A 25189-nucleotide genomic window follows, 5' to 3' on the forward strand; every position below is an offset into this window, starting at 1 on the left:
ATGATACATGATAGTGATGTGATACAGAGGGTGGGGGTTATGCAGAGAAGTCCATCTCTTTGCCCTTGATTGACATATTGTAAAGTTGTATGGCTCTGGGGACAAATGATTTAGTCAGTCTGTCAGTTTTGCTTGTCAGTGCTCGTAGCCTCCAGCTGATCAAGCTCTTCTGCTGGATGATGGTGTGGTACAGTGGGTGACCTTCATTGTTCATGATGGTGAGCAGTTTGCTCAGAGTTCTTTTTTCCATTACTGAAGTGATGCTCTCCAGTTCAGCTCCCACAACAGAGCCAGCTTTCCTTACCAGCCTGTCCAGTCGCCCGGCATCCCTCTTCTTAGTGCTTCCTCCCCAGCACACCACTGCATAGAAGAGAACGCTGGCGACCACAGACTGGTAAAACATCCCTAGGAGTTTGCTGCAGACATTGAAGGACCGCAGCCTCCTCAGGAAGTACAGCCGGCTCTGTCCTTTCTTGTAAATCGCATCAGTGTTGGCTGACCAGTCCAGTTTATTGTCCAGGTGGACCCCCAGATACTTATATGTGCTGACCATCTCCACATTGACTCCCTCAATGGAGACTGGTAGCAGAGCGGGCTTAGACCTACGGAAATCCACCACCATCTCCTTGGTCTTTGTAGTGTTGAGTTGTAGGTGGTTGAGTTTGCACCATTGCACAAAGTCCTCCACCAGGCTCCTGTACTCCCCCTCCTGCCCATCTCTGATACACCCCACAATTGCAGTATCGTCCGAAAACTTCTGCATGTGGCATGACTCTTTGTTGTAGCAGAAGTCAGATGTGTACAGGGTGAACAGGACAGGAGAGAGCACAGTTCCCTGTGGTGCTCCGGTGTTGCATACCACAGTGTCCGTGAGGCAGTCCTTCAGTCTGACGAACTGTGGCCGTCCTGTCAGGTAGTCAGCGATCCAGGATACCAGGTGGGCGTCCACACCCATCTGCAGGAGCTTGTCTCCCAATCTGAGGGGTTGGATGGTGTTGAAAGCACTGGAAAAATCAAAGAACATGATTCTCACAGCGCTTTTCCCTTTGTCCAGGTGAGAATGCGTCCTGTGCAGTAGATATGTGATGGCATCGTCTACTCCAACCTTCTCCTGGTATGCAAACTGTAGTGGGTCCAGTGCATGGCTAACCTGGGGTCTGAGTGTATGTAGAAGCAGTCTCTCCATTGTTTTCATAATGTGTGAGGTGAGTGCGACAGGCCTGAAGTCATTGAGTTCTTTTGCATGTGGCTTCTTTGGGACAGGGATAAGACATGATGTCTTCCACAGTGTTGGGGCCCTACCAAGACGTAGACTCAGGTCAAATAAGTACCTCAGCGGCTCTCCCAGTTCGGCAGCGCAGGTCTTGAGCAGTCTGGGACACACTTTGTCTGGACCCGCTGCCTTCCTGGGGTTAAGTCGCTTTAGTCCCGATCTCAAGTATGCAAGTATGACTTACTTGTAGGTAGATATCGCCCTGCAGGGGACACAATTTGTTATTAATCATTGAGTAGACCACCATAGAAGAAAAATATACCTCTTCCGCTCCTCAAGGAGCTATTTCCGTTTTTGTGCTGACGCACCGTTAGCCCTTTCAAACCTACTGTGCGCATACGTGTCAGTCTTTCAGTGTAGAGCTACCAACGGCCGGTAATATACGAACCATGGCACCCAAAGCCAACAGCAAGCAGCAATCCGAGGAAGACCTACTCCTTCAGGACTTCAGCAGAAACTTGTCTGCCAAGTCCACCGCGCTTTTCTACGGCAATGCACTCATCGTGTCTGCGATTCCCATCTGTAAGTGCTTAGACAAGTGTAGCTAGCATTGACCAGTGGAAATGGTTTGCAATGAGGAACATTTTTACCTTTAGAAGCTATACTGTTAACCTGCTAGCTAGCTCACGCCTGTATAGATGTCCCCAGTGCGAATTAAATGAAATGTACACACATAGACTGGTTGCGCCACACAAGGGAATTTCTACGTGACATTTTTGTTAGCTAGCTATGTTCTTGTTAAACCCCTGATTGATTGCCACTTTACTTACGTGGCATGAGTAGTGAACTATGTTTATTAGCTCGCTAAATTGCTTCATATGTCCGAGTTAATATTATGTTACCTGCTTTGTTGCTACCATCAGGGGTGCAAACTTGTCACCTTCCGGCGAAATTCGCCGTTTTTACCTCAAAATAGGTCATCCACGTGAATTGTGTAGATCTGCAAAAAAAAAAAAAAGAACAAAGGGGGGTCTCAGTCTCATCCAAGTCATCTGCGAGTCGGCGTAACACATTTTCTGTCGTGTCGTGAATCTACTTCACCCTGGGTCATCACATGATGCGCGAGCTAACATTTTCCTGTCTGCTCTGTCGGCTAAACTCCGCTGCTGCGTGTCTTGCCGCAAAGTTGAAATAACTTTTAGCTACTTCCAGGCAGCGTGGAGAACACACTCACGGTAAGCAACCTGTTTTCGAAGTAATAATGCCTGGTGGTAAGGTTAGCTTGGCCTGTCAACTTAGGTTTCTTGTAGCTAGCTAAGTTAGCTATGGCGCTTCTCCATGGACCAGCACGGCACGGTACAGGACGGCAAGCATGTATCTACGTTAGCATCACCAGCCCAGGTAGCCTAACTTTTTACCCCTCACCCGCTTCAATTTGTTTTGAATAAGAGAATTTGAAGAGGGGGATGCCCTTACTGTGGCTCAACTAGAGTCAGGTGTAGATGGAGCTGGTCCTGGCTGAAGCTAGACTCAGTGATGTAAAGGGAAAAGAATGTGTTCCCTATGTCACAGTTTTTTAAGAAAATAGAGAAACCAGGCCAGGTCTGCAAAGAGATCAATTATTCTACCAAGGGCTCCCATGCCCTTTTGGCACACTGTAAAACCGAAAAACATAGCCACAAAGGTGGCTGTGACTATTACGACCACACACAGTGTCACATCAATGTCAGCAACTCAGGGCCCATCACAGCAGGGGCCATCAATGCAGGGCCCTGAGCAGATGAGGGAAAGAGGTGCCAGTACCCCTGTTTTGAAAGGGTAGCGAATGCAGAGGTGAGTGTTGGTTAGCCAGTATGTGCTAGTTGTTATCTACAGTATATAAAGTCTTAAGCCTAGACTTTGATAAGCAGAATGGGAAATCCCCCATAGATGCCCCATTGTACAGTGAATCGCAGTATTGAATTATTTTTTATAATGATGTCGAGTTTAGTCATCACAAGCTATGTGCTTTGCAGGTGGTAATATATAAAATACTAATACTATTTTGTGTTTTTTCCAGGCAATGGTTATTGGAACCATTGCAGAACATTCCCTCCCCCTATCTGTAACTCTCGTCATCGTTGAGCTTGCCCAGACACTGGCTCTGGCTAAACCAGCTTTGGGGGGGCATGAAGCTATCCCGGACTGAGTGAGAGCACAATGAGAGCACATCAAGCTCCAATAAGAAGGTGCTATCAATTCTAGTAAGCTACTTCAATCAGGAGCTGAAGCATGTGGTAGTTTGAACACCTTGGCTCCATTGAAGTCCAAAAGGGGACTGCTGATCATTTGGAAAGGGCCCTAGTGACCTTTTTCAATTATCATAAAATCCCATTTGCCAACATGGTCAGTATGATGATGGACTCCTGTAACGTAATGCGAAGGAGCAAGTCCGGGCTGGAGACCAGAATAAGAGTGAAGTACTGTCAGAACCTCCTGGATGTTGATGGAGATTCCTGCCACCACATCCACAATGCCGCCAAACAGTTTGCTGCGCCCTTTGGCCACCACCTTGAGCAGCTCTTCACTGACCTCCACACAGACCACCAGTTGGCTTCAGACCAGGTAATTGTCATAGATATTGTGAAATATATGCCTACACCGGAAATATAATCGTTGCATAATGGCAAATAGGCTTAATAAGAGTAAGTCCTTTGTTTGCCTGTTTTCAGGTGAAATATCTGATGGAGATCTCAGAGTTCATGGGCATTCCAGGCACCGACCCACAGCAATTTGTGGCACACTGGTGGCTTTCGGCATATGATGTGGGCATCAGCGCTTGCCAAATGTTGCCTGCATACAAGGTACTGTACTTTGGATTCCTCAGTTAGGTAGACCAGACCCTTTACAAAGTCCTAGAGGAGATCTACAAGGACCACAGTGTTGGTGAGCGGGCAAAGGCCAGGATCCAGTATTTCCACCAGGACCTCAGAAAAAAAGGTACAGTTGTTGAAATGGACCTAATATTGTTTAGGGTTCAGCCCCCACAATCTTATGTGATTAGTCCTCTTGTATACTGTATGTAGCCCAAAAGCCATGTTTTATTTCATCTCTCTCTTCCAGGAATGACGCAAGTTGAGAAGGACAGAAAAGAAAGAGTGGTGAAGCTCTGTTTCGAGAGTCGCAATACGGACCTCCAGCTGAGCGTTTACCTCGGCATCATTCCCATCATGAAGGAGTATGTGATGGTGTTCCAGGTGTGTGTTTTCACATTAAGTGAATTATCAATCTCTGATAGATAAACTAAATAGGCCTATCCTTGTATGTTCTCATCAGTTAGATTGTGATATGAACAGACCCTCAACTGTAAGTCATGTCTGTGTATGGTATTAGAATTGTTGTCGTATTTTAGAATAACATGCCATAATTATTCACAGGGCAGCCAAACCCTTGTTCACAAGCTGTATGACAAGCAGCTTGGAGTGGTCACCAATTTCATGCCGTGCTTTGCCAAGGCTGAGCATCTTCACACCATACCAAAGAAGCTCATGGAGATGGATTTCAGGGACAAAATGCTGCCTCTCTGGGAGCTGTATGTTGGACCGGTGGCTGAGAAACTGAAGGCAGAAAATCCATCCGGTTAGTAAATGCATTGAAAATGACTAATCAAACATTAATCCATTTCTCTAGGTAAAAGGATTTAATTAAAAAAATTGTTTTATATATATATATATATATATATATATATATATATATATATATATATATATATATATATATACAGTGGCGGAAATAATTATTTGATCCCCTGCTGATTTTGTTAGTTTGCCCGATTACAAAGAAATGAGCGGTCTATAATTTTTATGGTACTTTTATTTTAACAAATAGAGACAGAATATCAACAAAGAAGTCCAGAAAAAACACATTATATAAAGTTATAAATTCATTTGCATTTGATCGAACGAAATAAGTATTTGATCCCCTACAAACCAGCAAGAATTCTGGCTCATACAGGCCGGTTATATGCCCATGAGGCACACAGATTAGTCCTGTCACTTTAAGAAAGTACTCCTAATCTCTGCTCGTTATGGGTATAAAAGACACCTGTCAATAGAATCAATCTCTTCCATTCCAACCTCTCCACCACCATGGGCAAGACCAAAGAACATTCAAAGGACATCAGGGTAAGAGTTGTAGACCTGCACAAGGCTGGAATGGGCTACAAGACCATCAGCAAGAAGCTTGGTGAGAAGGCGACAACTGTTGGTGCAATTATTAGAAAATGGAAGAAATACAAAATAACCATCAATCGCCCTCGGCCTGGAGCTCCATGCAAGATCTCGCCTCGTGGGGTAAGGATGATCATGAGAAGGGTGAGGGATCAGCCCAGAACTACACGGGAGGAGCTTGGTAATGATCTCAAGGCAGCTGGGACCACAGTCACCAAGAAAACCATTGGTAACACACTACACCATAACGGATTGAAATCCTGCAGTGCCCGCAAGGTCCCCCTGCTCAAGAAGGCACATGTACAGGCTCATCTGAAGTTTGCCAATGAACACCTAAATGATTCAGAGAAGGCTTGGGAGAAGGTGATGTCAGATGAGACCAAAATTGAACTCTTTGGCATAAATTCGACTCGTCGTGTTTGGAGGGAGAGAAATGCTGAATACAATCTCGAGAACACCATCCCCACCGTCAAACACAGAGGTGGAAACATTATGCTTTGGGGCTGTTTCTCTGCTAAGGGTACAGGACGACTTCACCGCATTGAGGGGCCAATGGACGGGTCCATGTACCGTAAGATCTTGGACGAGAACCTCCTTCCCTCAGCCAGAGCACTGAGGATGGGTCTTCCAGCATGACATCGACCCAAAACATACGGCAAAGGCAACAAAGGAGTGGCTCAAGAAGAAGCACACTAAGGTCATGGAGTGGCCTAGCTAGTCTCCAGACCTTAATCCTATAGAAAATGTGTGGAGGGAGCTGAAGCTTCGAGTTGCCAAGCGAAAGCCTCGAAACCTTCAGGATTTGGAGAGGATCTGTAAAGAGGAGTGGACCAAAATCCCTCCTGAGATGTGTGCAAACCTGGTGACCGACTACAAGAAACATCTGACTTCTGTGCTTGCCAACAAGGGTTTCTCCACCAAGTACTAAGTCATGTTTTGCTTGGGGATCAAATACTTATTTTGTTCGATCAAATGCAAATTAATTTATAACTTTATAAAATATGTTTTTCTGGACTTTTTTTGTTGATATTCTGTGTCTGTTAAACTAAAAGTACCATAAAAATTATAGACCGCTCATTTCTTTGTAATCGGGCAAACTAACAAAATCAGCAGGGGATCAAATAATTACTTCCCCCACTGTATATATAATGTTTTCTAGAGTGTGCTGCAGTTTCTCGACACAGTGAAGACTGCGTACATGTCGACAGCAGCCTACATGCAGAAAAAGCTGCCACTGAACAGCAGGACCCTACAATCACTGTCTGCTCTGGACCCATTGGTGAGAGGCCACTCAGAGACTGGCATACTCCTGAAGCAGCTGACAGGGATGATGGGCCACTTGGTGCCACCCCAGTGTGATGTGCCACTGGAAGTGGTAAAGTTCAACGTGGATTCCACCCTTCCCCTGTACATTGATGGTGACAACATGGTGAACTGGTGGGCAAATGTGATTGACACTGGTAGGTACCCAGGCCTAAACCATGTGGTCGAGGGGCTCTCTCCATTTTCCATGGACCCATGGTGGATCATTGACAACAAACCAGTGCTGAGCAAAGCAGGAAGACTGCAGTGGAGGAGGACAGGCAAGCCAAAGTGAGGCACAGCTGCTCAAAAGAGGAAAAAAGCACTGGAAGTACTGGTACAGGCAAAGAAGGCAAAAAACTAATGTGCTTGGTGGGCTGGACTGGAGTGGGTGTTGTATGTCACTTAATGTAATTTATTTGTCATTTCACAAAATAAATACATCTTTACAATTCTAATAGATGCGACTGAGTTTTTATTATTGTTAGCACTGCTTCATATAGTAGGTCTGAATGTCACTGACAGGCTTTTGTGTCACTTGAACAGAGCTTGAATAGAAAAATGTAGCATGCACCATGGGAAGGGGCCTGGGCGCTGCACAATTAATCATTTTATTCGTTTTCAGGCCATCACCTGTTTGCACCCCTGTACCATGTTGTAGCTATGCTGCTAACAAGTCATTCAGATCTGATGTTTAGTGTATACGTAGCTGTTTTTGACTTTCTTGTTGTTTTGTTGTGGTTCAGGGTTGTTCTGGAGGATCTGGCACATGGACCTAGTCCAGTCAGCGGTTCTGTATGGAGTCATGACCCTAGTCAGCACCTACCTGGTCGCTTTCGCCTACAAGAACATCAAATTCGTCCTCAAACACAAGTAATTTCAGCACACACACACAGTTCATGTTGAACTATTGCCCCCCATATGGCCTTTCAGATATTGTTACAACATTCATATTTGCCACATGTCCAGCCTGCTAAGGGTTTGAATGAATGCCTCCATTAGTAAATCAGTCTTCCATATAGGTACATAAATAACACTAGGTGTGTTTTCGCTTCATCTCAGAGTTGCCCAGAAGCGTGAGGATGCTGTCTCTAAGGAGGTGACCAGGAAGCTGTCTGAGGCAGACAACCGCAAGATGTCCCGTAAGGAGAAGGACGAGAGGTGTGTTTTGGCTGTTAATCTCTGGGTTTGGGCAGATAAGATATCAAACACTCGGACAATGTTAGCAGAAGATCACATGAAACTGATGAGATGTATGATTAGGTCTTGGTTGGTGGTGGAATTTTAAGTACAAAAGGCAATTACAGGGACATGGTCACAGACAGTAAAAGTAATAAATGCAATCTCATAAGGAAAACAGTGTGATTCTTAAGAGGCGATATACAATGCCCTCCATAAGTATTGGAAAGAGGAAGCATTTAGTCTTCTTTTAGCTCTATACTCCCAACAGTTTTCATTTGAAATCAAACAATTAATATGGGGTCGGGGTCAAAGTCGAGAGTCTCAGCTTTAATTCTGTGTTTTTTGGGGGGTTTTCAGATATGGTTTACCATGTAAAAAGTACAACATTGTTTAAACATGCTCCCCCTATTTCAGGGCTCCAAAAGTATCTGGGGGGAAAAAAATCATATAATGTCCAAAAGTACTAATGTTTAGTATTTGGTCGACAATCCGTTGCATGCAATAACTGCCTGAAGTCTGCGACCATTGCAACCCACCAGACGCTGGGTATATTCTCTGGTGATGCTCTGCCAGTCCTGTACTGCAGACATCTTCAGTTGTTTGTTTTGAGGTCTTTTTGCCTAAAATCTTATCAGGAAATTAAATGCATGTTCAATTAGATTTAAATCTGAAGACTGACTTGGCCAGTCAAGAACTTTTCGCTTTTTGGCCCTAAAAAACTCCCTAGTTGCTATGGCAGTATGTTTGGGGTCATTGTCTTACTGTATGATGAAGCGCCATCCAATGAATTTGGAGGCATTTGCTTGTACTCAAGCAGACAAGATGTTTCTGTACACTTCAGAATACATTCTGCTGCTGCTGTCAGCAGTAACATCATCAATTCAGACAAGTTAGCCAGTTCTTGTGGCAGCTATAGCACCCCCTTGGGCAAATCCTTTTTTCTCCAAACTTTCCTCTTGCAATCAGTCTTATCAATACTGTTTTCCAGGTCCTTTTTAAATTATTTTTCTGATATTGACATCTCTTTTGTCCTCATGTTGACCCACTAAAAGCAGACTCCAAAGGCAAATGCAAAGCTTAGAATCAATACTGGACATTGACAGCTCTCTTATGCCTGCACTTATGATGTGACGGAACACCTGACTAGCCAGAAACACCCGGATAGGAACCAATAGGAATGCTGGGGCGCTTAGTGGCATAATGCGCATACCATAGCATCAAAAGGTTCCTGGTTTGATTCAGACCCCCGACATGCAAGATATGTCATCCCTCCTTTCTCACCCATCCTTCCTGTCAATCTCTACACTGTCTATCCCAACAAAGCAGAAATGCCCTAAAAAACATATTAAAAAAAAAAGGTATAGGAATGCCTACAGTGGGTTGTATCTGTGGTTCTTAATTCCCGTCTTCTCATCCTCATGTAAGGATCCTGTGGAAGAAGAATGAGGTAGCAGACTATGAGGCCACTACCTTCTCAATCTTCTACAACAACACCCTGTTCCTGGTCCTCGTCATCATCGCCTCTTTCTTCCTACTCAAGAACTTCAACCCCACTGTGTATCCTTTAATCATGATTATAACTAGTTATAATTGGTGAAAAGAATCACACCCTGACAACCCCTCATTGTTCAGTTGTGCCACTGTAGAGGAAATTTATATCAACCTACTGTTGTCTCTTATGGCAAGCCATTAGAGAATATAGTATACACATTGTGACAAAGTGATGACGTCACATAAATTTAATCATCGAAAATAATACTTGAAAATTATGTTGTGGTGGGCTGTTGATGCTGGTCCAATGAGACGTGGGGGGGGAGAGGCTAAAGGTGTTCTGGTGTTTGTCGGAATTTGACATTTTTATGAGGATGTGGTCACCCCCGTAGGATGTAGATCCGTGAGAATGGATTGGATGGATTAGGGGGGTCCCAGGGGCCCTGAACTGTCTGAAGAACCACCGGGGTTCAGCTAAAGTTTGTCACTGATAAGGGCTGTGTGATGTGTGGTGATGACTTTATGCTGCATACAGGCATCTATGTCAAAATTGCATATGAGGCTTAAAATAAAAGTTCAATACTGAGGGTTAAAATGTGCAATTAAAAAAAGGCAATTAAAAAATGGTTAGGCTGCTACTCTAGTGGTAGTAATGTGTTCAATAATGAAGGGTTAGGGTTAATAAAATGGGGGATTAAAAAATGTTTCAATTTTTAAAAATGTTTAGTTTCAAACGTGGGTCTGACCCATGTCGCGGACGTGTCACTGATAAGATCACGTGTTTCCCGGGCAAAAAGGTGTATATATATGACCCTGTAGTAGTTGTTGCTATATGACAGTGTCTAAAATGGCGTCTACAAGGATGGTGGGGGAATTGGAAGGGTGTTTATTGCCCCATGAGACGTGGGTGAGAGGCTAAGGTGTTCTGGTGTTTGTAAAATTAGTTGTAGCATCTTGACATTTTTATGGGGATGTGGTCACCCCCATAGGCTATAGAACCGTGAGAATGGATTGGATGGTTTAGGGGAATCCCAGGGCCCTGAACTGTCTGAAGACCAGCCGAGGGCCAGCTAAAGTTTGCCCCTGATAAGATCATGTGTTTCCTAGGCAAAAAGGTGTATATATATATGACCCTGAGAGCTGGTCACAAAGGCCCAAAGACTTGTGACAGCGGCATCTGATCGATCTCTCTCCACCATGGAGGTGCAATTGTGTGGAAATGGCTGTGTGTTCTACCTCTTGTTACCTGTTCAAGTGTTATGGTAACATCACACTGCAGGTCATTTCCTCATAATTACACGTGATATATCTATCTGATAGGCATCGCTTGAGTCTTGCATTGAGGTTCAACGTTTTTCAACGTTTGCCATGTGGGACAGTGAACCTGCATTCTGTAATCCTAGTTTTTGTAAGCTATCCTGAAGCATGTTCTAAATGTTTTTTCAAGAAAAAAGTGGCTTGAAAGTCTTGGGATCTTTAGCATTGAGCTGTAAGACCAAATTGTTAGGAATGTATTTGTTGGTCGTACAAAGCTTTTGGCTTTTTCCTTTTTTTCTACATGCCAATGGAACAGCATTTTTAGCACCTTTTTTTTAAATTTGAGATGGATATGGGAAGTTTAGAAACCAATGCTGGATAACAATACAATCTGACTTAAAGAAGCGTATTGCATATCTTTGAATATAGACATGTTGCATATGTAGGTATGTTCGCAAGTAACATGTCAGTAAAGAAAAGGGTAATGAAAGTCATAGCAGCTCACCACCAAAAATCAGAATTTGACTATGGGTATTGTCTCTTATTTTAACCCTTGGCTTGACATTTTAAATGTACAACATGTACCGCTATATTCCCATAGACACATATAGAGTTCATGAAAAGTATCACTAATTTGGACCGTTATCTCACATTTTGTTATTTAGGTCGATTTTTAGGATAGAACTTGAGTTGATGGTATTATTGTGGGAACTCAAATCAGTCACTCAGCTTTTTCTATTGGCTACCCTCATCAATGCAGAATATGTGCTTGTCCAATGAAATGTGAATGTTCTCGTTTCAGTACGCTGAACGCTTCATCTTTCACTCCACCGTTTCCTAAATCATTTTACCTCATATCCTTTGTTCATCCTAAATTTGTTTCTAATACTGCTTATTCATGTTTTAAGTTACCTATTTATACCAGCACCTTAGATTACCAGACCTGTACAACATTTGATAACAATGTTATTTTTGCACTAAAATAAAATGACTTTTGGAGCTATTGCTTGAGATGAGTCTAGTGTGTTTCAGATGGTTGGACGTTCAGATTGTTCTGTTTTAGAGAGGAGAGATGATGAGGGCAGGTGGATGTTCATCATGAAGCTTACTTTGTTTAATACCAGGCTAGTTTGTCGGGTGAGACCACACCAACTCATTGCATAGCTTGTTAACCAACTGGTCACGGATACACGTAATGTACGTGCACTACTAATTCAGAAATTCATTTTTACACCCCTTGGTCGAGAGGGATACTAACTAGCCAACTAGCATGCAGTGGGTGATATTACAGAGAATAATGCCTTTAATGTTTTATTACAGAAATAACTGCCAATAGGTTGTCATTGAATCTCCCCCCATAAAATGTTGCTGTTCATTAGTTATGATCTCAGTTTTGAGCTATGGTGAAGCGTAACAGTGCATATGCAAAACATTGTGAAACTGACATTTATTTTGACTTTTGTTGGACATTCAATATGTAGGCTAGGCTATATCTTACTGGTTGTTTGTAGTCTGTCTGTCTATCTCGAGTGTGTGGAAAGTATCCAGCAAATTGGTTCTTCGATGAATGTGTGTAGGCCTAGTACTTGTTTCTGTGGTCACCAAAACTACAGCATTTATAGAGAAGTCAAGCTGCAAAAATGCATCATGGAATGATGCCACTGGCCATGCAGGTAGAACTAGTTACATATCAGGATGTAGTTGAATTATCTGTCAACCTGTACATTTTTCATCGTTAGGGGACACAGTTTATCTGAAGCTAATCTATTTCCAGTGAATGGATATGTTCATGGGTGTGTGTGTTGTCATTCCAATGAGGGATAAGTGCTTAATTTGAGAGTGACCTGAACAATAGCAAGCACAGGATGTAAATAATGAAATCACATTTAAATCATACATGCACCTTTTCTAGTCTAGTACTTGCATAAAAACTAGGCTTAAGGGTGCCCTCTGATCAGATCTTGACAGTTTTTAGGGAAAAGGCACATTTAATTGCGAAAGAGTATGGTTATGAGGGGTCTGTTTTGTTTAACTAAATGGCATATCATCATGGATATCATAGACCAATTCAGCTCACCAGTAGGCACATTTCACGTGCCTCTGTTGCTTGAATGCAACAATTGAATTGGATTCAATTGGATTGTCTGTTGATCTTTTTTCATCATGCTTAATCGAGTTGTTGGGAGTGTTTTAGAGATTGTTTAACGTCGTCATTGCTCGGCTTTACCCTTTGTTGGTTTGTATGACTTCTTCAACTGGTCCCCACATGGATGTCTCAGTTCAGTTGTCAATCTCCATTCAAAATGGGGCTAAGAATAGTATAGATGGATGCCTTTTCCATATGACCCATATTTCTGTGTTGCAGAAGGACATTCAAGCAAACAATGTTAATAACAAAATGAAACGTGAATCTGGGTTTGCACTATTGTAGGCCTATAGCCTACTGCTGACCATCTAAACATCTCCTAAAAGTATAATATCAGATATATAGGCACAGTAATGCCTCTCTTTGCCTTTCTCCTATCTTCCCCTGAAGAGCTAACCTCCCCTTATAGTAGAGTATAACTTATTTTCTTAATTCAAAGGTAACAATAGGTAACACTGAATGTACTGAAAGCCAGAGTGTTGATATACTTTAAGAAATGACGTATCCACCTGTAATATGCGTATTATGCATGTTCATTAACTTGAACTTATTGACCCCTCAAATTGGGATAGTAAGAAGTCGAAGTTGTCTTTGTTTTCTGATGTCTGTTCTCTGGCAAAAATTGACCCTAAGAATGAGACTGATGGAACATTAGTCATGTTAGTCGTTGAATAGGCATCTACTAGAAAGATTGAATTTGAGATGGTGCGAAGATTGGTCCTACTTTGTATTGCCTGTTGAGGTGCTGTAATAGAGGAGCTGTTACCATAGTTGCGGTGTCGTGTGATCTTATTGTATGTTTAATTTTGGCTTCAGCTTTTACTATTCATATTCCCATCAGACGACAGTTTTTTCCTCAAGTAACCAACAGAAACAATTAATGTTTGTCACCTTTTGCGGAATGCCTGAAAATGTTATGGTTATCGTTAAACCCCCCCTACAACCTTTAATACGCGTAATGGCTCCATAACAATGATGCTTCTCGTACCGTTGTCCGTTATGGTTTATGAGTTGACTTCTCTTGTATTTTTGTTTGTTTAGCTTATGTCTAGATGTTGCTCTTTTATTCCCCAAAAATATGTATGATGGCTTCTGCAGGCCCTGCTACAGTATGATGGTCTCATATCTCACTCTGTCTTGAGTAGTCAACATTTTATTTTATTTTATCAGGTCTTTTTTGGTTGCGTTCATTTGGAGAACTATGATAGTCGTCACGCAGAGCTTGGCTCCATCCATCCATCGACTCGCAGCGACTCTATCCTGAGAAAGTACGGTTGCACAAGAAATCGGAGAACTTTCGGAGAGCTTCCCCAAACCGAACCAATGCCATATAGCTGAATTACATGCAACATGCAAGACCTCATAACTAATAATGCAAGGTATTTTGTATCTTTCCGAAAGCATTGAGGGCTTCAGAGCAACTTGGCTTTTTATATACCAACTTGGAAAATTACCTCAGAACGGTCTCGGGTGCTAGTGTTGTATATCCCTAATTTATGATGACAAAGATCAATTTTAGTGACCAAATGACACAAGCCAATACTGTGTACAAACTTTATCATTTTACTTCCTTTAACCTTTAGTTAAGCAAAATTTGTAATTATGGATGAACTTTGAATGTATGTACATTAAAGTTCATGGGACCAAATTTTGTAATTGGGAGTTCAAGTCTCAATGTTGTTATGTACGCTTGCAAATCCACCCTTTTTAAAATGTAGTAATACTGTAACTAAAACAACCAATGAACGCTCAGCAGACACTGAGTTGGGACTCATTTGTGTGGCAATATAAGCTGTAGTCATGACTGGATGATATATTGATGTACCAATGAAATGGATATTTAGATTTGCAATGAATCACTATCAATATTCCTGCAATATGTTTTGGTAGTATAAATAGTGGGCTGCGGATTGAAAGAAAGAGGCATGTTGATGGGATGTTGTATGCAGAGCAATAATGACTAAAGTCTGAGTTGGAGTTATGATTTGCTGAGCAGTGTAGATGGGCCAACGTTAGGTAAGATGCATGGCAGGTATCACTCTGAGCTGTACCCGGGCCTGGGGTCTCCAGCACGTCTTGTGGCAACTTTCATTTAACATTTAAGCATTGGTAGGAGGTCATCTAATTAATTGAATATAGGTTACATGTAACTTTGCAAACCTATAAGTAGTGTTTTTAGTGGTTCGTAGTTGGCTTATAGATGCCACTGAGTGATCATCAAGGATCTAACATCTGCATCTTGAAGTGATGTTATGCAGTGCCGCAATAAAACCAGCGAGGCTTTTCTTGCCCTTTGCCATTTAAAGCTGTTTGTTGCAACCAGAAAACGACAAGAACAGTAGCACGCTATTCATTATCCAAATTTGATACAGTTTTTGATATGACGATAGATGTATTTTTGCATGCTACATTTTACAAAGGGAATACACATTTGAAATTACTTTTCTCAATGTATTTGTGACATGATATACTGATGTAGTGGCCTATATCGGTCATTCAAGAGATCAATCGATTGAAAGGCACTGTACAGAGAAGGTTGTGTGGAAATTAAATTAAAGTTCTTATGTCATTCTTGTTGTCTGAGCTGAAAACATCCTGCATGTTATTGTTTTATGTGTGCCTTTTCAGAGATTTCCTTTCCACCTCCCATATACTGGGGTTGCCATCCCTATTTCATTTACATTGCCACATAAAATAATTTCTACATTAATTATCATGCAACCTTAAAAGTGAAGACGCTGCATAGAACGATCAGTATTTGTGTTTTGCACTTTCAAAGTAGTTTCAAAATTGCCCCACTTAAGGTTGGGCAAACTGACAAAAAACAACAATAAAAGACGAGGTAATTTAAGCTATCGATAGGAATTATAAGGAATAACATGACTTTGAAGAGCTTTTCTAAAAAGGTAAAAGATATATCTATATATTTATCTATCTATCTATATAGATAGATATTCATATATATTCATGAAGTATCTCATAAACCTGATATATGCTGCATTGACTTTTCTCATTTCTTTTTTTTCTTTTGTGTGCTTCATATTATCCAATAAAAAATTGTATTTCCCCTTTTTTGAGAGGTTTGATCATCACCTAAGGCTGTGCACTGGCCATGCAAAAGCTATTTTCTGATTAAGGAGGTCTTGAACAACATGTACTGCTACATGTTCACTGTCAGATGGAATGAAAGGGTATGTATGAATCTGAAGCGGAATGGTTACGTAGGATTGTGTAATTTATGCAATTGTTAACATTACATTTGATCAAAGGAATATTTCTAAAATGTAGCGAAGGTACTTTCCATGTTTTGCTTTGTAAGGATGCTGTATGTGTCCATATAGCCTAAAACACTGGGTTAAATCAATGAGGACTTAATGTCCACCAACACAACTATCGGGTACCTGGCGACTCCATGCTGTTCAATGTGACTGGTGACTCAGGTATTGCCGTGAAAGGGCTGTATCTGCTACTGTGTCCATCCCTGTCCTATTCCCCCGCACCTTTGTCTTAAGATAGCCTTAGAACTACACATGGAGTACATTCTTCTCGTACATTTGGTCTTAAAAAAAGTTGAGACATGAGAACATTGATTTAACCCAGTGTTTTAGGCTATATGGACACATACAGCATCCTTACAAAGCAAAACATGGAAAGTACCTTCGCTACATTTTAGAAATATTCCTTTGATCAAATGTAATGTTAACAATTGCATAAATTACACAATCCTACGTAACCATTCCGCTTCAGATTCATACATACCCTTTCATTCCATCTGACAGTGAACATGTAGCAGTACATGTTGTTCAAGACCTCCTTAATCAGAAAATAGCTTTTGCATGGCCAGTGCACAGCCTTAGGTGATGATCAAACCTCTCAAAAAAGGGGAAATACAATTTTTTATTGGATAATATGAAGCACACAAAAGAAAAAAAAGAAATGAGAAAAGTCAATGCAGCATATATCAGGTTTATGAGATACTTCATGAATATATATGAATATCTATCTATATAGATAGATAGATATATATATAGATATATCTTTTACCTTTTTAGAAAAGCTCTTCAAAGTCATGTTATTCCTTATAATTCCTATCGATAGCTTAAATTACCTCGTCTTTTATTGTTGTTTTTTGTCAGTTTGCCCAACCTTAAGTGGGGCAATTTTGAATTAATGTAGAAATTATTTTATGTGGCAATGTAAATGAAATAGGGATGGCAACCCCAGTATATGGGAGGTGGAAAGGAAATCTCTGAAAAGGCACACATAAAACAATAACATGCAGGATGTTTTCAGCTCAGACAACAAGAATGACATAAGAACTTTAATTTAATTTCCACACAACCTTCTCTGTACAGTGCCTTTCAATCGATTGATCTCTTGAATGACCGATATAGGCCACTACATCAGTATATCATGTCACAAATACATTGAGAAAAGTAATTTCAAATGTGTATTCCCTTTGTAAAATGTAGCATGCAAAAATACATCTATCGTCATATCAAAAACTGTATCAAATTTGGATAATGAATAGCGTGCTACTGTTCTTGTCGTTTTCTGGTTGCAACAAACAGCTTTAAATGGCAAAGGGCAAGAAAAGCCTCGCTGGTTTTATTGCGGCACTGCATAACATCACTTCAAGATGCAGATGTTAGATCCTTGATGATCACTCAGTGGCATCTATAAGCCAACTACGAACCACTAAAAACACTACTTATAGGTTTGCAAAGTTACATGTAACCTATATTCAATTAATTAGATGACCTCCTACCAATGCTTAAATGTTAAATGAAAGTTGCCACAAGACGTGCTGGAGACCACAGGCCAGGGTACCGCTCAGAGTGATACCTGCCATGCATCTTACCTAACGTTGGCCCATCTACACTGCTCAGCAAATCATAACTCCAACTCAGACTTTAGTCATTATTGCTCTGCATACAACATCCCATCAACATGCCTCTTTCTTTCAATCCGCAGCCCACTATTTATACTACCAAAACATATTGCAGGAATATTGATAGTGATTCATTGCAAATCTAAATATCCATTTCATTGGTACATCAATATATCATCCAGTCATGACTACAGCTTATATTGCCACACAAATGAGTCCCAACTCAGTGTCTGCTGAGCGTTCATTGGTTGTTTTAGTTACAGTATTACTACATTTTAAAAAGGGTGGATTTGCAAGCGTACATAACAACATTGAGACTTGAACTCCCAATTACAAAATTTGGTCCCATGAACTTTAATGTACATACATTCAAAGTTCATCCATAATTACAAATTTTGCTTAACTAAAGGTTAAAGGAAGTAAAATGATAAAGTTTGTACACAGTATTGGCTTGTGTCATTTGGTCACTAAAATTGATCTTTGTCATCATAAATTAGGGATATACAACACTAGCACCCGAGACCGTTCTGAGGTAATTTTCCAAGTTGGTATATAAAAAGCCAAGTTGCTCTGAAGCCCTCAATGCTTTCGGAAAGATACAAAATACCTTGCATTATTAGTTATGAGGTCTTGCATGTTGCATGTAATTCAGCTATATGGCATTGGTTCGGTTTGGGGAAGCTCTCCGAAAGTTCTCCGATTTCTTGTGCAACCGTACTTTCTCAGGATAGAGTCGCTGCGAGTCGATGGATGGATGGAGCCAAGCTCTGCGTGACGACTATCATAGTTCTCCAAATGAACGCAACCAAAAAAGACCTGATAAAATAAAATAAAATGTTGACTACTCAAGACAGAGTGAGATATGAGACCATCATACTGTAGCAGGGCCTGCAGAAGCCATCATACATATTTTTGGGGAATAAAAGAGCAACATCTAGACATAAGCTAAACAAACAAAAATACAAGAGAAGTCAACTCATAAACCATAACGGACAACGGTACGAGAAGCATCATTGTTATGGAGCCATTACGCGTATTAAAGGTTGTAGGGGGGGTTTAACGATAACCATAACATTTTCAGGCATTCCGCAAAAGGTGACAAACATTAATTGTTTCTGTTGGTTACTTGAGGAAAAAACTGTCGTCTGATGGGAATATGAATAGTAAAAGCTGAAGCCAAAATTAAACATACAATAAGATCACACGACACCGCAACTATGGTAACAGCTCCTCTATTACAGCACCTCAACAGGCAATACAAAGTAGGACCAATCTTCGCACCATCTCAAATTCAATCTTTCTAGTAGATGCCTATTCAACGACTAACATGACTAATGTTCCATCAGTCTCATTCTTAGGGTCAATTTTTGCCAGAGAACAGACATCAGAAAACAAAGACAACTTCGACTTCTTACTATCCCAATTTGAGGGGTCAATAAGTTCAAGTTAATGAACATGCATAATACGCATATTACAGGTGGATACGTCATTTCTTAAAGTATATCAACACTCTGGCTTTCAGTACATTCAGTGTTACCTATTGTTACCTTTGAATTAAGAAAATAAGTTATACTCTACTATAAGGGGAGGTTAGCTCTTCAGGGGAAGATAGGAGAAAGGCAAAGAGAGGCATTACTGTGCCTATATATCTGATATTATACTTTTAGGAGATGTTTAGATGGTCAGCAGTAGGCTATAGGCCTACAATAGTGCAAACCCAGATTCACGTTTCATTTTGTTATTAACATTGTTTGCTTGAATGTCCTTCTGCAACACAGAAATATGGGTCATATGGAAAAGGCATCCATCTATACTATTCTTAGCCCCATTTTGAATGGAGATTGACAACTGAACTGAGACATCCATGTGGGGACCAGTTGAAGAAGTCATACAAACCAACAAAGGGTAAAGCCGAGCAATGACGACGTTAAACAATCTCTAAAACACTCCCAACAACTCGATTAAGCATGATGAAAAAAGATCAACAGACAATCCAATTGAATCCAATTCAATTGTTGCATTCAAGCAACAGAGGCATGTGAAATGTGCCTACTGGTGAGCTGAATTGGTCTATGATATCCATGATGATATGCCATTTAGTTAAACAAAACAGACCCCTCATAACCATACTCTTTCGCAATTAAATGTGCCTTTTCCCTAAAAACTGTCAAGATCTGATCAGAGGGCACCCTTAAGCCTAGTTTTTATGCAAGTACTAGACTAGAAAAGGTGCATGTATGATTTAAATGTGATTTCATTATTTACATCCTGTGCTTGCTATTGTTCAGGTCACTCTCAAATTAAGCACTTATCCCTCATTGGAATGACAACACACACACCCATGAACATATCCATTCACTGGAAATAGATTAGCTTCAGATAAACTGTGTCCCCTAACGATGAAAAATGTACAGGTTGACAGATAATTCAACTACATCCTGATATGTAACTAGTTCTACCTGCATGGCCAGTGGCATCATTCCATGATGCATTTTTGCAGCTTGACTTCTCTATAAATGCTGTAGTTTTGGTGACCACAGAAACAAGTACTAGGCCTACACACATTCATCGAAGAACCAATTTGCTGGATACTTTCCACACACTCGAGATAGACAGACAGACTACAAACAACCAGTAAGATATAGCCTAGCCTACATATTGAATGTCCAACAAAAGTCAAAATAAATGTCAGTTTCACAATGTTTTGCATATGCACTGTTACGCTTCACCATAGCTCAAAACTGAGATCATAACTAATGAACAGCAACATTTTATGGGGGGAGATTCAATGACAACCTATTGGCAGTTATTTCTGTAATAAAACATTAAAGGCATTATTCTCTGTAATATCACCCACTGCATGCTAGTTGGCTAGTTAGTATCCCTCTCGACCAAGGGGTGTAAAAATGAATTTCTGAATTAGTAGTGCACGTACATTACGTGTATCCGTGACCAGTTGGTTAACAAGCTATGCAATGAGTTGGTGTGGTCTCACCCGACAAACTAGCCTGGTATTAAACAAAGTAAGCTTCATGATGAACATCCACCTGCCCTCATCATCTCTCCTCTCTAAAACAGAACAATCTGAACGTCCAACCATCTGAAACACACTAGACTCATCTCAAGCAATAGCTCCAAAAGTCATTTTATTTTAGTGCAAAAATAACATTGTTATCAAATGTTGTACAGGTCTGGTAATCTAAGGTGCTGGTATAAATAGGTAACTTAAAACATGAATAAGCAGTATTAGAAACAAATTTAGGATGAACAAAGGATATGAGGTAAAATGATTTAGGAAACGGTGGAGTGAAAGATGAAGCGTTCAGCGTACTGAAACGAGAACATTCACATTTCATTGGACAAGCACATATTCTGCATTGATGAGGGTAGCCAATAGAAAAAGCTGAGTGACTGATTTGAGTTCCCACAATAATACCATCAACTCAAGTTCTATCCTAAAAATCGACCTAAATAACAAAATGTGAGATAACGGTCCAAATTAGTGATACTTTTCATGAACTCTATATGTGTCTATGGGAATATAGCGGTACATGTTGTACATTTAAAATGTCAAGCCAAGGGTTAAAATAAGAGACAATACCCATAGTCAAATTCTGATTTTTGGTGGTGAGCTGCTATGACTTTCATTACCCTTTTCTTTACTGACATGTTACTTGCGAACATACCTACATATGCAACATGTCTATATTCAAAGATATGCAATACGCTTCTTTAAGTCAGATTGTATTGTTATCCAGCATTGGTTTCTAAACTTCCCATATCCATCTCAAATTTAAAAAAAAGGTGCTAAAAATGCTGTTCCATTGGCATGTAGAAAAAAAGGAAAAAGCCAAAAGCTTTGTACGACCAACAAATACATTCCTAACAATTTGGTCTTACAGCTCAATGCTAAAGATCCCAAGACTTTCAAGCCACTTTTTTCTTGAAAAAACATTTAGAACATGCTTCAGGATAGCTTACAAAAACTAGGATTACAGAATGCAGGTTCACTGTCCCACATGGCAAACGTTGAAAAACGTTGAACCTCAATGCAAGACTCAAGCGATGCCTATCAGATAGATATATCACGTGTAATTATGAGGAAATGACCTGCAGTGTGATGTTACCATAACACTTGAACAGGTAACAAGAGGTAGAACACACAGCCATTTCCACACAATTGCACCTCCATGGTGGAGAGAGATCGATCAGATGCCGCTGTCACAAGTCTTTGGGCCTTTGTGACCAGCTCTCAGGGTCATATATATATACACCTTTTTGCCTAGGAAACACATGATCTTATCAGGGGCAAACTTTAGCTGGCCCTCGGCTGGTCTTCAGACAGTTCAGGGCCCTGGGATTCCCCTAAACCATCCAATCCATTCTCACGGTTCTATAGCCTATGGGGGTGACCACATCCCCATAAAAATGTCAAGATGCTACAACTAATTTTACAAACACCAGAACACCTTAGCCTCTCACCCACGTCTCATGGGGCAATAAACACCCTTCCAATTCCCCCACCATCCTTGTAGACGCCATTTTAGACACTGTCATATAGCAACAACTACTACAGGGTCATATATATACACCTTTTTGCCCGGGAAACACGTGATCTTATCAGTGACACGTCCGCGACATGGGTCAGACCCACGTTTGAAACTAAACATTTTTAAAAATTGAAACATTTTTTAATCCCCCATTTTATTAACCCTAACCCTTCATTATTGAACACATTACTACCACTAGAGTAGCAGCCTAACCATTTTTTAATTGCCTTTTTTTAATTGCACATTTTAACCCTCAGTATTGAACTTTTATTTTAAGCCTCATATGCAATTTTGACATAGATGCCTGTATGCAGCATAAAGTCATCACCACACATCACACAGCCCTTATCAGTGACAAACTTTAGCTGAACCCCGGTGGTTCTTCAGACAGTTCAGGGCCCCTGGGACCCCCCTAATCCATCCAATCCATTCTCACGGATCTACATCCTACGGGGGTGACCACATCCTCATAAAAATGTCAAATTCCGACAAACACCAGAACACCTTTAGCCTCTCCCCCCCCACGTCTCATTGGACCAGCATCAACAGCCCACCACATCCGCCCCCAAAGGGGGCGGAGACATAATTTTCAAGTATTATTTTCGATGATTAAATTTATGTGACGTCATCACTTTGTCACAATGTGTATACTATATTCTCTGCCATTCACCAGATACAGACCCTCCAATTTCACAACACTTTCTGTGTTGAAGGGCTAGGTTGCAGGAATTATTTATCTTGTCCATGTAATCTGCAAGACAGAAGCATTCAAGCCCTCATGCATGATTGTGATGATCCTAACTTGAGGTTTGTGTGGTTGTGTGAATCAGGTGTTGATATCAAATTAGCCTTTTAATGCAGAAAAATGTGTTGCCCATGTAAATCTTAAACTAAAGTAAATGTGTTTGAAAAAGTACTTTTCTCCTTAACCCATTTTCCTCCAGTAACTATATCCTGTCCATCAGTGCCTCATCTGGACTCATTGCCCTGCTCTCCACTGGATCCAAGTAAAGGAGGAAAAAACCAAATTGAAGGCTGAGAAGAGGAAAAAGGACTTTGGGGTCAGGGAATGACTGAGAAATAGGAAATGAAGCTAGGGGATATTGTTTTGTTATAAATGGGAGGGAAGGGTTGGGGGAGAATTAAATACAATTCACATCATTTCAGTTGTGAGCCTTCATGAAATTCATAATCAAATGTCTGGAGCTCACTCCAGGTCTGTCTGTCCTTCTCTTTCTGTACCAATTAAAGAGGCCAGATACAGACTACAGATACAGACTAAAGACTATTGTCTTTTTTGTGTCTACATTATCATTTAAAAAGGCCTTAAAGCCTTTCATTAGCCACACAAGATTAGCCTATAAATGTATGTTCAGTAGTACCTTATCTATGTAAGAGATGCAGAAACTATCACTACATATAGTAGGCAGCGTTAATATATACATAGAGATAGCTATACTGTATAGATCTACCGAGACATACATTCACCTCCATATTAATTTGGATAGTTATGAGGACGTACAGAATGTTAGCTTTTATTTGAGGGTGTTTTTATACATAACTTACCATTTGGGGAGGAAGGAGAAAGGTAAAGTTGAGTGGGAGAGAGAGAATGCATCCGCCCCTCAGTGCAGTAATGGGGTTAATCGCACACAAGCACCGAGTCTTACTGCGGCTTAAAAATCAAGTTAGAGCTAACCTCACCGCTCTCATAACATTAACCTTGCTACTGAGACATGTGCGTGCGCACACCTCGTGACTGTCAATCTGCCACCCTGAGAGTAAAATATGACCTGAAGTTAGTGTTTTGCTGTTATTCTACAACCTAAAACTATCCCAACTCCTGTCCCTGTTACATCACAGGGACTGTGTGTGTGAAAGAGAGTGAGAGTGTGGGATGTAGATCGTTCCTGAGGCAGGGCTAGTTAGCTGAGTGTTTGTGCATGGACACGTTTGCGTGCCAATGTGTTTGTGTATTTGTGTGTGCATTCATGCAGTCATTTTAACCAGCTGATATTCACAAGGTCATGAAGGTGTTACACCACTCAAAACAAGGGGGGATGGGAAGGTGGCTGCTTAATCCAGGCCTATTAGTATTTGACTTCTGTGTTAAATAATATAACCGAAAACCTTGAAAGGATTAATAAAACACTAAAAACCAAGTCCAAATAAAATGTGACACTGCAACTGGCTTGTGTGAAATTCCTTATTTGTTCACCACCATTTAAACTTCAAGTTTATTTAAAGCCCAATATCATTGTTTGCAGTCTCAAATGGCTTTACAGGCCCACAGTTATACAAAACCATATGCTAGCCTACCTCATAAGCGGTCAATTAACTACTGCCGAACGGTGATGCCGTTTCCATAAGGTGCGTCCACTGGGTCGTCTGGCATTTCCTCCATTTACATTCATGGCATTTAGCGACTTACAACAAATACATTTGTTTAAGTAAGTGAATCATCTATCCATCAGTCATCATAAGAAAGTAACCAATGCTCAGACCAGGGGCTATAGGCAGTCACAATGCTAGAAGAAGGATTTTTTTTTCTTCCTCCACGGGGGTATCTGATCTGGAAGTGGCACGTGTCGCCGAGGGCGAGTCTAGTATGGCCTTCCCCCGGCCTGAACACCACTCCCAGAGTTACCCAGGTTATAATGGGTTAGGCCCAAAGCCTGAGAAGGGTCCTAATACAATGGGTAAGGCTACGGGTCACGCTGAGTATGTGCTATGGGTATGTACTCCGGAGGAGAAGCCGAAGGATGAGGAGGCATGGAACTCCCTCATTAGAAAGGGGCCACCCGGGATGGAGACGGAGGCACGGGCCGAGCCTAGCGAAAGGAGGGCATCCACCAAAAAGGAGAAATTACCCTTGAGCACCCAGGAGATGGAGCCAAAAACTATGGTGGACAAGGCTACGGATACCGCTCCGGTAAGCATTAAACGTGA

At 41.0% G+C, this 25189-nt stretch overlaps 1 protein-coding gene across 5 annotated transcripts; it reads left to right on the top strand.

Moving 5' to 3' along the window:
• The first annotated feature begins 1604 nt into the window (after nt 1-1604).
• On the top strand, nt 1605-24414 carry LOC310824248 (translocon-associated protein subunit gamma-like). Of its 5 annotated transcripts, none has more exons than XM_083697083.1 (9): nt 1810-2614; nt 3273-3817; nt 3925-4192; nt 4316-4449; nt 4630-4831; nt 7470-7596; nt 7786-7884; nt 9331-9462; nt 23185-24414. In XM_083697083.1, the coding sequence occupies exons 4-9, from the start codon at nt 4318-4320 to the stop codon at nt 23249-23251; spliced, it is 759 nt and encodes a 252-aa protein (XP_083553209.1). In that variant the 5' UTR covers nt 1810-2614; nt 3273-3817; nt 3925-4192; nt 4316-4317; the 3' UTR covers nt 23252-24414. The 5 variants fall into 5 exon arrangements, with proteins under 5 accessions (XP_083553212.1, XP_083553209.1, XP_083553210.1 ...); XM_083697084.1 differs by having other exon boundaries at nt 1810-2448; XM_083697082.1 differs by lacking the exon at nt 1810-2614 and having other exon boundaries at nt 2650-3817.
• Nucleotides 24415-25189: the final 775 nt, after the last annotated feature.

The sequence above is a fragment of the Argentina silus genome, assembly GCF_951799395.1.
Source record: "Argentina silus genome assembly, chromosome: Y".
Classification (NCBI taxonomy): Eukaryota; Metazoa; Chordata; class Actinopteri; order Argentiniformes; family Argentinidae; genus Argentina; species Argentina silus.

What these genes read in the sequence shown, in the direction of transcription:
- LOC310824248 (XM_083697083.1), top strand. Translation starts at nt 4,318, where the DNA reads ATGACGCAAGTTGAGAAGGACAGAAAAGAAAGAGTGGTGAAGCTCTGT. An exon ending in AGTATGTGATGGTGTTCCAG is followed by an intron (nt 4,450 to 4,629) that starts GTGTGTGTTTTC and finishes AATTATTCACAG; the next exon opens with GGCAGCCAAACCCTTGTTCA. An exon ending in AAGAACTTCAACCCCACTGT is followed by an intron (nt 9,463 to 23,184) that starts GTATCCTTTAAT and finishes ATTTTCCTCCAG; the next exon opens with TAACTATATCCTGTCCATCA.